This window comes from Meleagris gallopavo, chromosome 10 (genome assembly GCF_905368555.1).
Source record: "Meleagris gallopavo chromosome 10, MGAL_WU_HG_1.1, whole genome shotgun sequence".
Lineage (NCBI taxonomy): Eukaryota > Metazoa > Chordata > Aves > Galliformes > Phasianidae > Meleagris > Meleagris gallopavo.
Genome location: NC_139413.1, coordinates 24,747,385 through 24,761,799, shown reverse-complemented (window position 1 = coordinate 24,761,799; position 14,415 = coordinate 24,747,385). Strand labels below are relative to the sequence as shown.

Genomic DNA, 14,415 nt, shown 5'->3' with positions numbered 1-14,415 from the left:
AGATCCTCACACGTAACTGCTCCAGGATGGCAGGACAGGTACACAGACAGTCCCCAAACCTCTCCCAGCTGCCATGGTGCTGCTTTCTGAGAACCAGCTCTCCTTTCAAGTTGCTGCAGTGGACCTTGGGGCATTCACTACTTGTCATGATAACTGCCACCAACCACAGAACAGACAGAGAGCTGCACGTTCTTTAAGTAGTGCAAGCTGATGGGGAAGGAAATGCTTAATATTGAATGAGTGCTGAGTGCCAGCAAACCTTCCTGTGGTCAGTGTATCTGTATCTGACATCCTCTTCTCCACTGTGTCATTTTCATAAAAGCCAAGGTGAAAATAATGAATTAGTCAACAGACAGGTTAGACTGATGAATGTCTGAAGGGTGTTTTATTACCACAGAACACGACTTGTTTCCTATCTCTTGCATGTCAGCACACTGCAAGTATTCACATTACACCGTCTCGTCAACCGTCTGTGGTTTATTCGCCAATTCAGGCTTTCCAGCACCATCTTACATTTGGAAAACAGCAGTGCTTTCTTCACAGGTATCTGGACAACGTGGAGCAGAAATCAAATGGCTCCATTTGTTTTTCGCAGCAGGCTTTAGTCGCTCGCTGTGAAAAGAGGATGTGATTCAGTGAGCTCTAATTATTGGCTGGATTAATCTCATTAGTCTTAACGAGCATGGAGGTGAACAGAGCTCTTAAAAGCCTGGCTATTCCCTTGAAAGTAAAGCTGTGGCTTGAAAAGTGATTCTGGAGCTAGTGCTATTTGATCATAGAGCAATTCGGTGCATTTGAACATCCTGCTCACTGTTCGGGTTTTTTTCTATTCCTAGTGGAACTACAAAATTAACAAAGCCAGCGATATTGAAAGCTAGATTTCATTATGCCTTCTCCTTCATCATAGGATAGCTAACTCGTAGCTGCCCCACTGAAAGCTGCCACGTATTCAGCTGAAATGGATTTCTAACAACTCTCTGGAGATCAAGACAGCTTTTGCAGAGCTGTCAGCCCATAGTACCACCACAGCAGTTTGCTAATCTTGGCCACGAGCAAAGGTGAAAGCGGAGGACTGCCCTGAGGTCTCTCATTAGTACAGTTCCCAACTACTTCACAGGGCTTTCCCCCTAGCGATTTCAAAGCCCTTTGCAATGGAACTGAGCCTTGTTATCTTCCTTCTCCAAACGGGTAAACCAAGGCACGGTCTGAGAACGCAATTTTTGTTTGGGGCCATTGATCAAATCAGTGCCAGCACAGGGAATGAGCTGAGAGAGCCCCATCCACCATCAGGTTCTTCCCCAGGCTGCCTCCTCTAACTCAGACAGACGCTGTTTGTCTGCACCTCCTCTTCATACAGACTGCATTTCACAAGGAAGAAGAACAACCACCTTAATACCTTTAAAGTGCCTGGGCAGCCAGCAGCATTTTAACCCTCCTGCTGCCCTTACACAGAGGGAAGCATTAAGGGCTGCTCGCTTCTTCACAGTCTGTTAACTTACCATTTGTGGAGGAACCCTGCTCAGGGGCCAGCAAGTGTTGCTCAGTCCCATTCCAGCACTTGCAACTCCGCAGTCATCCCTTCTGCTATTTAGCCTCTCACGTCAGTTGTAAACTATCAGTAACATACTCAGCCTCACCAGAGTTGCTCAAGATAAAGGGTTTTCCTGCAAGCTGGTGTGAAAGTGCTTTTAGCCCCTGTTATATGCCACTTACAGCAGGTAGGCATACTGCTTCAAGCTGCTCAGGTACCGCTGCGTGTCACTCCGGTACAGGGACTGGTATCTGATCTTCCGAGGGTATTTTTCACACCTGGTGACATTATAGCGGCCCACACCCACAGGATTCTGGAAAGAGAAGATCTCATGTTGTTTCCCATCACTGCAGAGGCAGCGTGCCTGATGACAGTGGGGCAAAATTGGGTTGTAGCTTTATGTTTCCAATTGCAAAAAACAACAATATGTGGAATATCTTAACCAAAGAAGGTCTGCATTGCAGGGGAGGAGAGGAGGAAACATGCTATGTGGTATTAGCCCAGTCAGTCCTCTCCACAAGCAGCTCCTCTCATCTCACAGCACTGAGAAGAGGGGTCTGATTAGCTCTGCTGGCTCGAACGCACTCCCTAGTTGCCCACTGCCAGTTCAAGGGCTGCTTTATTGCAACCTTGCCACTGGGATGTAATCTGCTGCTCATTCCTAGCCAAGATGGACTATTTGAGACTACAGCTTTCTCCACCTGCTTTGAGCCCTTCAGCCTTTGTTCTGGTTCTCTGTGGGGAAGCTGAAAAGCTGAATACAATTCTAGGAAGGGGTACTAAGGGAAGGGCTCGTATCTGCACTTGCTCTTCAGTGTGCTGCTGATGCTAGGGAAAAAAAAAATTGGCTTTTAAGTAGCAGAATATGACTTTGTGGGAGGATACAAGGTGCTCCTAGCACCAGCAGGTAATCTAGCTGCCCTCATCCATGAAATGCATCCCCTTGCCTACAGTTGATGCAGAGCAAAACTTCTGGGAAGCATTATCTGAGCATGCAGAGAAGGGCAGAGGTGATGTGGCTGCTGCTGAGCTCCTGTCCCTCTGCTCAGCATCAGCCCAGCTCACACTGCCCATCACAGGGCCTGCTCTGCACTGGGTGTCCACAGCTGCAGGAAGGGGTTTGTCCTCCTTCTAGGTGCCAGCAACTGATCAGAGACAGTGACAGGGCAACCTTAGAGTCTGACAGCTCCTGCGCCTCTCTCTGGCTGCCCTGTGCTCACTCACCTCATTCCCCATGAAGAGGCGTTCAGCCTTTCTGTCAAACCTCTTGGCAGATGACCAGAACGGGGGCTGGTTGAAGACTGCTGATCTCTCAACGGGCTTTGGATCGTACGAGCCTGGCCCCACCGCATACTGTACAGAAGGAAATTTCTTCCCTTTCCATCTGCTCTCAGGAAGAGCAGCCCCCACAGCACTGCCTGGCACCCAACCAGGTGCCACCACGTGAGCCCAGCAGCTTTGGCAGGATGGAAATGGAACACCCCACTGCCACTGACCGCGTCCCTCGGGCACTGGCTGAGTGTGGCCCAGAAGATCCTCTCTGTGGGGCAGCCCGGGTTCCGTGGCAGTGTGCTGAAGCAGCCTTTCTTCTTGTTCTCCTTTGACATCAGCTCATCCAGGAACCCCTTGGCAGTGCCAGCGTACAGCTCGGTGCCTTCTCCCTGCTGGGCCACAGGAGCAGCGTGAGGCTCAGCTCACTCCAGCCACCCAACACCCCTCGCTGTGAGAGCTGAGCCTTTCACTGTTCACAGGCATGCTTTCCTGCTGCAAGGATTTGCCTTACCAGGCTGCTCAGATCCAAGAAAGCCAGAAAGCAAAACTCAAGCTGAGGTGCGACATAAAGCAGCTGTCCATCTTACACATTTGTGGTGGTGATGCCACAGCTTGCTGAGAGCCCCACATCCAGGTTACACACCTCCCCATTGCGCCGCCGGCCACCTGCAGGCTTCAGCTTGTCCCTGGAGAAGACCTGGCAGGGGATGCGCCTGCCTGCCTGTCGCAGCTGCTCCTCAGTGCTGCTCCATGGGGAGTAGGTGCCAGGTCCCAAACCACTGCCCTACAGGCACGGAGGGAAAGTGGCAGGGAAACCTCCAGCAGAGAAACAGAGCCACCCCAAAACCACAATCCCAAGGCAAAGAGCAGGACGTGCCATGGCTGTCTGGAAGACGCATTTCTCTGTCCTGCTGTCCATCAGCCCTCGTGTGCTGGCAGAGCGCTTGTCCCTCTCCTCCAGGAGAGCGTAGGGGTTCCCCTGGGGGCCGTAGGTGCCAGGCCCAGGGAAGCAGTCCTGCAGGAGAGATGGGACAGCATGGGCAGCCCCCAGTCAGCTCTGCTGACAGGGGAAATGCTCACAGGGATGCCAGCAGCTCCCAAGTCAGGCTGCAATGTACCCGCTGGCTTTCCCTGAACCTCTGCTCCCTTGTGTCACAGATGCCCCTCAGGCTCGAGGGCTGTGTCTCCTGCAGAAAATCCCTGATGTTGTACGTTCCTGGGCCCAGCCTCTCTTGCTGCAGAAGGAAAAAGATGGTAAGGATAGGCTGGGCGTCAAAGGCAACACTCCCAATGCTTGTTGGACACCAGGACAAGGAGAGTGGATCAAATCTGTCTCTTACCTGCTGTTTGCGTTTCTTCAGCATCACCTTGAACTGGAAATGGGGCAGTTGAATTGCCCGGGATCCTGCCTCTGCTCTGGCCCAGCCAGAGGCCAGTGCTGTCCCCTGCAAGACAGAGCCAGAGCACAACTGTACGTATGCCGCTGCTTCGCATGCTGGCTCTGTCATTCATCCCAAATTAAGGCACTAATAAAGGGTTTTGCTGATGGGTGGGAAGTGTCTCCCCAGAGCACGAGCCCACATCCCACATAGGCACTCTAGGGTGCTCCCCAGTGGGTGCCTCTGACTGCTGTGCAAAGTAGGCACGATAATTCAGGTGCTACATCAGGAATTCCTGCTCTCCCTTCTGTGAGCCCAGTTGGTGGCCTCACCTGGCTGCCCATGTTCCACACTGGTGGCTCTGGTCACCAGGGCTGCTGTGACATCTTTCACCATGGCAGCCTTCACCATGGCAGCCCTCACCATTGTCACTTGCCACTCATTCTGAGGTGCTGTAGCTATACTGGGGGCTCCAGCCTGGCTGCCCCAAGCCCTGCAGTCCTCACTGCAGGATTCCTCGATCCCTCTGGGCCATGCATGCTGGCAAAGCCAAGCAAGTGCAGTTTCACTGAGCACAGCCCACGCTTGGCTCCCATCAGCGACGCAATGTCCCCATCCTGGCACTCACATTCCCATGTGAAGCATGACCCAGTTCTGCCCCAGCACTGCAAGGGTGCAAGGGATGGTGTCCCCACACGGCACCTCCAAAGGGTTGTATTGAACATATAGAGATTTGTTAGATACTAAAGTTTATCTCACAAGCCAGGGATGTGGCCAAAATCAGTGCCTGACCAGCCCCAGCATCATGAGCTGTGACCCAAAAAGCAGTTGAAACAGCTTAAAAGAAGCAGCAGTTTTTAAAGCTTCACCTCGGGGCTGTTCTGCTGTCTGACACACATTCAGATCTGCAGACACGCAGAGCTGGAGGCTGTTTCCCAGCTGCTCTGTGATGGTGGCAGCCTGTGCCACCTCTTCCCCCTGGAGGAGCAATCCCAAGGAGCACAGGAAGTTCTAGGACGAGCCCTGCAATTACCATTTTATTGGACATAAAAACATCACCCAGCAATTGGAAATGACAGAAGCATCACAGGAAGGAATGGAAGCACTCAGGAAGTTTAGCCAGACAGATGAGCAAGGCAGCACTACAGGCTCGTGGACCCTCCCAGCTGTGTAAGATCATGGCCAGGGTCAGCCAGGATGTAGCCAGTGTGACTGGGCAAGGGCTGAAACCTCATTTTGATCCCCCTCAGCACAGCTGGAAAAGATAAAAGAGTGCAGACAGGCTCCCAGGCACCGAGCCTCCAAGCTTAGCTCCTCATCCAGCACTGTCTGTTGGTTTAATGAGAGATATCAGCTTTCCCCGCAGATCTTGTCTCCCATATAGCCTCAAACCCTCCCACTTAAAACACTGCCCCGCAAATCAATTCAAGATGTTTTGTCTCTTTGATCCGCTCAGCAGGCAGTAAGTCATTGACAGAAACACATTTTGTTTCAGCAGCTCCAGCAGGCGATGGAAACAGCACAGGACCATTTTCCTGCCCTGCAGCAGAACCTGCACACCACGGCACGGCGCGTCCTGCAGGACTTGCAGCTCAACCGCTGTGTATCCCAGACCGTGTGCGCACTGCTACCTGACTGCAGTGGGGAGCACACCGAGGGAAACCATCACCGAGAGAACAGTGCAGGTGCTCTGGGAGGGAAGCACCATCCTGGAGCCAGAAACCTGCAGCCAGATCCTGGCTCAGAGCTGCGGAGCGGCTTCCCTGGGTCCCTCTGGGCAGTGCCTGCAGTTCATGCTTTTAGCGGCTTCAGTGCTCCTGTATCAGAGGCATCAACAGTGAGCCCTTTAATCCGTTTATCTTTCCCATTTCCTCATATAAATTGCAGCGCACATTAGTGCATGTTCCTCATCACAGAAGAATTATGAAGATTTCCCCAAATCTCGTTTTTAAATAAAAAGAAAAGCTTATTCTTACTTCTTTATATTTAAAAAGGGATAACTTAAGCCCCCATAAATCCAGGCTCAGCAAAGTGACATCTCCCCTGGCAGAGTGCTCTTTGGAGATGGATGCATCGCCCAGCTCCAGCTCTGGCCTCCAGCTCCCGTGGTCTTGCACAGCGTGAGCTGAGGTCGGACAGAGACCAGATCCTGACAGAAGAGGCCCACAGCAGCCTGAAAGGGCTCCTCCGTGCCCGAGTACAAACGCAGGCACAGTGCAGGCGGGCTTCTCGTTTGACGGCGACTGCCCACAGACCGCCATCGGCCCCCTGCCCTGCGGCAGGACCCCAACGGCACGGTCTGCGGCGCGGCCTCCGCACAGCAGGCGGCGCTGATGAGCAGCCATAGAGCCAGCTGCACGTTCTGCTTCCGGGAAGGAAGACGGTGCGGTATCACGTGACTTGGGTGGTGCGGGCGGTGCGGACGCTGTCGGCGCGCGCGGCTAAGCCGCGGAGTGCGCGCGTGCACGTGCAGAGCGCGTGTCCGTGCGCGCTCACGCGGTGCCTGTGTTCACTTGGGTGTGCAGTACAGGCGCTGCCCAGCCTGGGGCCTGGTAGGAATCGGTGCTGGGGCTGCAGAGCCACCCAGCACGAAGCAGCACGTGGCAGCGGTGCACCCTTTCTGTAGCCGCCAGCACTCTGAGCTGCAGCACCTTGCGTGTAACTCCTTGTTTTGCTGCTTCTTCCTTACAGGTGTGATGCTGGGCTTGCTGCGGATGGGGCTCCCTGTGCTCAGAGCAGCTGCAGGCCCACAGCTGCAGGCCCGCAGCTCCCAGCACGATGCTTCAGCTCACGCCCGCCTGTTGCTCTCGCAGCTCTTCCAGCCTCTGAACCTGCAGGTGGGTGGTGTGGCAGGATGCGAGAGCCAGGCAGCAGAGCTGAGCTGCCGCAGCCACCGGCTGATGCTGCAGGGTGGCCTCATCCATCCCGCCAGCCCCGGCTGCTACCACCTCCTGCCACCTGCCGTGCGCTCCATGGAGAAGCTGATCCGCCTGATCGACGGCGCCATGCGGAACATCGGCGGGCAGAAGGTGAACATGCCCAGCCTGAGCTCTGCTGAGCTGTGGCGGGCCAGTGGGCGCTGGGAGCAGATGGGGCCGGAGCTGTTCCGCTTGGCTGACCGGCACAGCAAGGAGTACTGCCTGGGCCCCACGCATGAGGAGGCTGTCACCGAACTGGTGGCTGCACACAGCAACCTGTCCTACAGGCACCTCCCACTGCGCCTCTATCAGGTGACCAGAAAGTTCCGGGATGAGCCCAAGCCCCGCTTTGGCTTGCTGCGTAGCAGGGAGTTCTACATGAAGGACATGTACACCTTTGACACCTCTGAGGAGGCAGCACGTCACACCTATGAGCTGGTGTGCAGAGCCTACCGAAGCCTCTTCAAGCACCTGGGCCTGCGCTGTGTCCAAGTGCGGGCAGCCACTGGCACCATTGGTGGCACTGCATCCCATGAGTTCCAGCTGCCGGCTGACATCGGCGAGGACAGGTTGGTGCTGTGCCCTGCTGGGCATTTCGCAGCTAATGTGGAGATGGTAGATGAAGAGCAAACAGCGTGCCCTACCTGCGGAGAAAAACTCACCCAGAGCAGAGGGATCGAAGTGGGGCACACATTTTATCTGGGTACCAAGTATTCCTCTGTCCACAATGCTGTCTTCTACACGCCCGAGAACAAGCTCCAGCTAGCAGAAATGGGCTGCTATGGGCTGGGTGTCACTCGCATCCTGGCAGCATCCATTGAGGTGCTGTCTACAGAGGACAGCATCCGCTGGCCAAGCCTCATTGCTCCCTTCCAGGCGTGCTTCATCCCCCCCAAGAAAGGCAGCAAGGAGGAGGAGGGAGCCGTGCTGCTGGAGCAGCTCTATGATGATGTGGCTGAAGCCCTGCCTTGCCTGGTGGGCGATGTGGTGCTGGATGACAGGACGCAGATGACAATTGGCAAAAGGCTGAAAGATGCCAACAAGCTGGGGTACCCCTACGTGGTGATAGCCGGGAGGAGAGCTTGTGAGGACCCCCCGGTCTTTGAGGTTTGGGATCAGAGCACTGGCACGGTTTTGTACCTCACCAAGGAAGGTGTCATTGAGTTACTGAGTAAAGTGCAACTCCCTTGAAATCCCCGCCTCCAAATCTTATCATCTTTGCAGCGCGGAGTGGGTTTGAACAGCCAGGTTCGTTGTTTAGGAGCTGCTTAACAGCTGTGCTGCGGGGCGGGGACGCGCCGGGTCAGCCTACATTCCCTGCGGGGCTGTCCTCGTGGTTCATCATAGAGCAGTTAAGGTTGGAACAGACCGCAGGTCCGCAGCTCACCAACCCCGTCCCTTAGTGCGGCAACCCCACGATTTTGAACACCTGTAGGACGAGGGCAGCCATTTGCAGCCCCATTCCTACCGCCTCACGCAGTGCACGGGAGCCCCGCACCCCACAGCGGGCAAAATGGCGGCGCGGGGCCGGAAGGGGGCGGGGCGTAGACCGGAAGGGGGCGACTCAAAGCCGGAAGTGGCGGGGCGGAGGGGCTGGTAGCAGCATGGCGGACGCCGGGGAGAGCGGCGATGCGGTGCCGCGGTACCGGAACGGCTTCCATCCCGACACGTGGGAGCAGGTGAGGCGGTGGCAGCGGGGCCGGGCGGGCGTAACGGGCCGGCGGCGCGGGCTGACGCGGTGTGCCCGCAGGAGCTGGAGGCCATCCCCATGTTCATGAAGAGCTGCCCTGCCGAGATCGACGCGACGCGGCAGCCCGCCCTGGCCTGCCTGCAGTCCCTGCTGTTCGACGAGGAGAAGGAGCCCTCAGGTGGGCGGCGGGTCCCCCCCATCCCGAGGGCGGGTCCCACCGGAGCCGCGCAGCCCACCTCACGCCGCGCCTCCCCGCCCCGCAGAGCTGGCCGCCATGTACAAGAACGAGGGGAACGCGTACTTCGGGGAGAAGGACTACGGCAGGGCCGTGCGGGCCTACAGCGAGGGGCTGCGGCAGCGCTTCGGGGACGTGGAGCTGCGAGCCGTGCTGCTGTCCAACAGGGCGGCCGCGCACTGCCGCCTGGGTGAGCCCCCGCCCGCTGTCCCTCCTTTGCAGAACGGGCAGGTGATGCAGTTCTCGTGTTTTGCCGCCTGTGGGACCCGCTTGTACTTTAAATGTGCAATCCAGGCTTCTGAGCTGCTCTCCTTCGCCCGCAGGTAACTACCGCTCCGCTCTCGCTGATGCAACCCAAGCAAGGAAGCTGAAGCCCGACCACCTCAAAGCCATTGTGAGGGGTAAGGGCAGTGCACAGTGGCCACAAAGCCTCCTCCTCCTGCCCCAGCTCTGCTATCCTGTGCTCAGCCTTGGCTGTGGGCACCTCCAGGGGTGGGGTACAACAGACTGTACCACTCTGCTGATGCCATGGCTGCAAAAATGCTTCAGATTCTCTCCTAGCTTACTAGACCTGCTGGCAGTCTGCAGCTCAACACAGCCCTACAGTGCAACAGAGTGTGTTGCTTTAGAGGGCACCAGAGTTAACGCTGACTTTATAACCGCTGTTTTGTGTAATAGCTCTGTGACAGCTCCAAAACCAGGCGCTTAAAAGCCTTAATCCTTCCAGGAGCTCTCTGTCACATGGAGCTAAGGAACTACTCTGAAGCCATAACATGGTGTGAGGAGGGCTTGCGAATAGATTCAAAAGAGAAAAAGCTTCTGGAAATGAGATGTAAAGCTGACAAATTAAAGGTAAACGTTACAGTAGTCTGGCATACTTGTTGCAGGAGTGATATGTGCTGCTTACTGTTAACTTAGAAACACCTTGGTTGGAGAGTTCTCCATTCAGGTTTCTGCGTAATGTAATTTTTCCTCAAATGTGGTTCCATGTGATAATGTTGAGATGTGCAGGAAGGCTGGGGGCCTTCCTGGAGCCTCTGCTTGTGAGCAGAGTAGTGCTGGGCCTTGGCTTGCTATGCATGACTGTGGTACAACTCTTTCTTACATGCAGCGAGTTGAGGAGAGGGATGCAAGAAAGGCAAAGGCGATGGCGAAGAAAGAACAGTGTCAAAAGGAACGCTTGCTTGCAGCAATAAAGGTGGGTCTGTGAGAGGACTTGTTTCAGTGGGGGTTTTTTAGGGGGAGGGGGAAGGGACGGGGACAAAGGGTTTGGGTTAAGGACTTGCTGAGCCTCGCTAGCTCTATCCTGAGCTCCCAGGGCTGTACCCTTTTTTAGGTAACAACTAATGCAAAACAAAAAGCTACTTGTTTTCCTTCCTCTCTTCTAGGAAAGAAATATCAAGCTGGTTGTTGAACCTTCAAGTGAAGAAGAAGAAATATCAGGTAGTCTGGCTGAGATATGTCTGGATGGCTTCCACTCTGACAATGCCACAGGGGCAAAGGTGCACTTAGATGCCGATGGCAACCTAAACTGGCCTGTTCTCTTCCTGTACCCTGAGCATGAACAGACAGACTTCATTGAGGCTTTTCATGAGAACTCCAGGTAAATGCACTACCTGCAGCATTCTTTCATGAAGGAAAAGTTTGAGTGAGTTAGAACAGCTGGTAGGTGAAATGCTGTCATTACTAATAAAGTAGATCTAGATTTCTAATCTCATAGCTGGCCAAACAAGGTTAAAACAACTTGGAATTTGTAACGTTTTTGTAGACACAGATCCACCCACAACTTTGCAATTAAAAATGACAGTGCAAACAGATGAATAAAGCCGTAGTTCTTAGATAGTATTTTTAAGTATGTCTTTCCATTTTCACATTCTTTGGTGGTGAATTCTCAGAACTACCTGGCCAGCTCTCCTGCAGTACCAAAATAAACAGCTAGCTGACACACAGGTGTGTTCTGAGCACTGATCTGGTGAAGCATGGCATTGTTGAGACCGTGTAGATGAAAAATCAATTGTGAATGAAATGCACAGTGCTTGCTTTTACACCTTTTGTAGTGTGAAAATGGAAATTAAAAATAATTTGCTGTTGCACTGTTCAAGTTTAAAACCATTGGTATGAGTTGTAACAGGGTAACAGGTCTCATTGAAAAAGCAATGAGTTTAAAGAGAAGAGGCTATTAGTTTTACAGTGATCTAAATCTATTTTCAAGTCTATTGCCTAATTTGCTGATGTATTTTTACTGTCATTCATGTGCCAATTGTACAAATCAGGCTGAAAGCTAAGCTGAAATGTGTGTTCTGGCTTTTAGATTTATCGATCATTTAATGGTGATGTTTGCTGAGTTACCTCCTTGGGATTTAGAAAGAAAGTACCTTCCTAGGAATCTCGAGGTGAGAAACTGGATTTGCCTCCTATTTGAGTGTGTTGATTTGTGAAATTTTGGTTGGTTGGTTTTGGTGTTGTTTTTTTTTTTCCTCTCTGAAGTGAGACTAAGCATCTGTGTGTGTATGAAAGCAATAGCATAATTACCTGTTCACCACCCATGGCTGTGAAATAACGATTTGGAGAGCTACATTCACTTGTCAGCGCATCTGGAAAATGTTCAAGTTTACGTAGGTGGAGTTTATTAACAAAAATGAAAGTACTTTCTATCATATACAGAGTGTGTGAAATATAAGCTATTTACAGATACTGTTAGGAAATTAGGAATCAAAACAATAACTGAGATTTAGGCCAGTGAGCTGGTACACTGTACATAAAGAAGTGTAGATGGTGATGTCTCATTTTCCACCTCAGTGTGCACTGGGCAGCCTGCAGTGCAGCAAGCAGTCAGGTACTAAAGGACAATGTCTGTGGCAGAAACTGTGTTCCTGCTGCCACTGCTGTCAGAAAGCAAGCTGGTTTATGCCAGGAAGATTTTGAATTTATATAGAAGACTGCACTGCTTAAATTAGTGTCTGACACAGTCAGTTCATGGTACAGAAATTTGTGAAGCCTCTATGAGATGTGTGCTGTGTTCTTACTGGACTTAGTAGTTTGTCTTCATATGGCTTAAGCATGTAACTCTCCCAAATTTCCTCAGCTCTATTTTGAAGATGAAGAAAGAGCAGAAATGTATGAGCTGAACCCAGCACACACATTGCTACAAGTGCTGCAACACCAAAGGTGAGGCTCTACCTGCTCATCTCTAGTAAGAGTACAGACTTTGGGCTTTAAGTGCAGTTTTTTTCTTCTGATTTAATAGCACTTGCTCTACGGGGGGGAGATGTAGAGCACCAGGGCCACATGGTTTTTGTGCCTGCTTTAGTGATTAGTGTTCCTTCCCCCCCACAAAAAATGCACAACTCTCCAGGACTACGTGGAGGTGGGAAGGTAAGTGGGGCTTCACACAAGCAGCAGCACTGGAGGGGCTGTTTCATACCCCATCTAAACAGTGCTACTTACAAAAAGGCAGCAGCAGTGTATAAAGAGAGCGTGTTGAAGGTTAACAATGCTCTCACTGTTAATAATGCTGTGTGAGCAGTCCCCAGCACAGCATGCAGCACAGTTTCAGTCTCTGAAATTGACTTTCAAGTATTGTGCCGTTGTTTAGAGAAAAGAGTCTGCTGTTGAGAAACCAAAAAAAGTATTGTAGAGCTGGTGCTGATAACTTGGAGCAGCTTGTAGCTGGCTGGGGATGCCTGCAGCACAGCTCCAGCAGAATGGTCTGTCACAGGGGGAGCAGAGCTCAAGCTCTGCTGCTGTGGGCTGTCTGAACTGGCACTCCATAAAACTCAGCAGTGTGCATAAGCCCTCAGATTTCAGGTTGTAAGGGCACTTGCAAAAGAAACCTTTTTCCAGGAACAGAACAACAGCTCTCTATTTTAATTAGGGGTGGTTATTGGGAGAAGCATTGATTCATAACACTGCTCCTTGGATAGGGGTAGCCATGGCTCTGAAAGGCTCTGCTGATCATCAAAAGCAGCCTGTCATCCTTTGGGAGGTCAGGCTGTGCTGTGCTGGGCAGAAGCTGCTTGCATGATGCTTGGCCAGACAGAGGGAAACTAGAGGACTCTGTTTAATCCTCACAGGTATTTTGTGAAGGCTGGGACTCCGACAGTGCTGGCTTTTGTGAAGAGTTCTCCCTTCTCTAAGAAGTATTTCAGTGGCAAGAAGGTGCATCGGCTGTAATGAGCAAGAAGGAACCGAGGAATCATGTGCAAGGGATTGCTGTTTATCTCGGCTACAGACTGCAAGGCATTTCTGCTTGCACAGAAATGCCTTGCACACTTCAGGGGAGAAATAGTCTTGGCACACACAGAAACTTCCAGCAAAGAAGCGTAAAAGAAGAATGAAGGGCTTACAAGAGGGGATTATTTGTTTAAATAGAAATCCAGCTGGCTTGCAGAAGGTCTCCTCTATGGCAGGCTGCATGGGGCTTTGAAATAAACCTGAAACAGTGCCAAACATTGGCTGCAGCTGAAGCAACAGCAGCTGGGAATGTACTTACCTGTGAAAAATCGCTGATTTCCTGCGAGGTGGGCTGTAGTTGCCAGGGTTTAATAGCAGTGCTCTGGGGTGAGTTACCTGCCTGCTGCCACGAGCTGAGTGCAGCTGGGCTCCTGCATGGGCCATTGCAGCTCTGAGGATTAGCAGCAGCTGGTTTTCACTGCTCAGAGCTGCTGCTGGCCATGGGAGAGCAGAGCTCTTTGTCAGGAGCAGCTTGTTTCACGGACTCTTCTGCTACCTATATAAACTGGAGCTAGACATGTCTATTTTAAGCAGGCCGATTCCTGTCTAATAAATGAGGTGATCCTTTTTTCTCACCATATGAAATACTGAAAGTGAATTCTGACTGTAATTCTGAGCCCAAACATAACAGTTCTATCCATCCAGTTAACTTGTAGTGCCAACATACAGGATCATCTGTGCTTCTGTATGAGCTTGTAATTAAAAATAATTCTAACTCTAATTTCTTTCTCCCTGAGCTGCCCTGGTGAGCAGTGGCTGCAGTTTTAAGAACATTAAGTGCACAGGGCAACAAAAAGCTCTTCAGCCATAAGAACTTCTGCTTACAGCATGGAGGATTATTCTCTGTCCAGTGCTGCATTCAGTCAGCTCTAAGAAAGTAAACAGAATTGCACGTTGCTATTTCTGAGTTACTACACTGTGCACAAATAATATCAACAGGGTTGCTTTGCAGCCATGCTCACAAGGCAGAGAGGTGGGCGGTCAGGTCGGACAGGCTTGGCTCAGTGCAGGTCATGCAGCAGTGTTGCAGAGCGAGGATACAGCACAGGATGAGCTGGTGCTACAGCTGACTGCATGCAGGGTGGGAGGTATGTGGCCACCTGCAGGACTTGCACCCAGCCTGACCTCCTGTGGCTGCTTTCCATGCAGTGCATGGC

At 52.2% G+C, this 14,415-nt stretch overlaps 3 protein-coding genes across 6 annotated transcripts; 2 read left to right on the top strand and 1 right to left on the bottom strand.

The window, feature by feature from the left end:
• Positions 1-400: 400 nt before the first annotated feature.
• Positions 401-4,526, bottom strand: CIMAP2 (ciliary microtubule associated protein 2). The gene is made up of 10 exons (XM_085231448.1): positions 4,515-4,526; positions 4,144-4,248; positions 3,922-4,038; positions 3,681-3,818; positions 3,447-3,587; positions 3,028-3,195; positions 2,756-2,884; positions 2,338-2,359; positions 1,714-1,852; positions 401-612 (listed from the first exon to the last, which is right to left on the bottom strand). Exons 1-10 carry the CDS (start codon positions 4,524-4,526, stop codon positions 510-512), a joined length of 1,074 nt encoding a protein of 357 aa, XP_085087574.1. The 3' UTR covers positions 401-509.
• Positions 4,527-6,542: 2,016 nt separating this feature from the next.
• Positions 6,543-8,293, top strand: PARS2 (prolyl-tRNA synthetase 2, mitochondrial). 4 transcript variants are annotated; one of them, XM_019618739.3, is made up of 2 exons: positions 6,543-6,873; positions 6,996-8,293. In XM_019618739.3, exon 2 carries the CDS (start codon positions 7,083-7,085, stop codon positions 8,289-8,291), a length of 1,209 nt encoding a protein of 402 aa, XP_019474284.1. In that variant the 5' UTR covers positions 6,543-6,873; positions 6,996-7,082; the 3' UTR covers positions 8,292-8,293. The 4 variants fall into 4 exon arrangements, with proteins under 4 accessions (XP_019474284.1, XP_085087504.1, XP_003208912.1 ...); XM_085231378.1 differs by having other exon boundaries at positions 6,548-6,565; positions 6,874-8,293; XM_003208864.5 differs by having other exon boundaries at positions 6,548-6,734; positions 6,874-8,293.
• Positions 8,294-8,343: 50 nt separating this feature from the next.
• Positions 8,344-13,851, top strand: TTC4 (tetratricopeptide repeat domain 4). The gene is made up of 10 exons (XM_085231380.1): positions 8,344-8,779; positions 8,851-8,968; positions 9,054-9,215; positions 9,349-9,426; positions 9,753-9,877; positions 10,137-10,223; positions 10,414-10,628; positions 11,337-11,418; positions 12,111-12,193; positions 13,099-13,851. Exons 1-10 carry the CDS (start codon positions 8,705-8,707, stop codon positions 13,196-13,198), a joined length of 1,125 nt encoding a protein of 374 aa, XP_085087506.1. The 5' UTR covers positions 8,344-8,704; the 3' UTR covers positions 13,199-13,851.
• The last annotated feature ends 564 nt before the right edge of the window (positions 13,852-14,415 follow it).

Coding starts and splice junctions, on each gene's coding strand:
- CIMAP2 (XM_085231448.1), bottom strand. Junction 4,039..4,143: donor TGAAGAAACGCAAACAGCAG/GTAAGAGACAGA, acceptor TTCCTTCTGCAG/CAAGAGAGGCTGGGCCCAGG. Junction 1,853..2,337: donor TCAGCAGCACACTGAAGAGC/AAGTGCAGATAC, acceptor ATGAGATCTTCT/CTTTCCAGAATCCTGTGGGT.
- PARS2 (XM_085231378.1), top strand. CDS start 6,879: ATGCTGGGCTTGCTGCGGATGGGGCTCCCTGTGCTCAGAGCAGCTGCA.
- TTC4 (XM_085231380.1), top strand. CDS start 8,705: ATGGCGGACGCCGGGGAGAGCGGCGATGCGGTGCCGCGGTACCGGAAC. Junction 8,780..8,850: donor ATCCCGACACGTGGGAGCAG/GTGAGGCGGTGG, acceptor GTGTGCCCGCAG/GAGCTGGAGGCCATCCCCAT. Junction 8,969..9,053: donor CGAGGAGAAGGAGCCCTCAG/GTGGGCGGCGGG, acceptor CCCGCCCCGCAG/AGCTGGCCGCCATGTACAAG.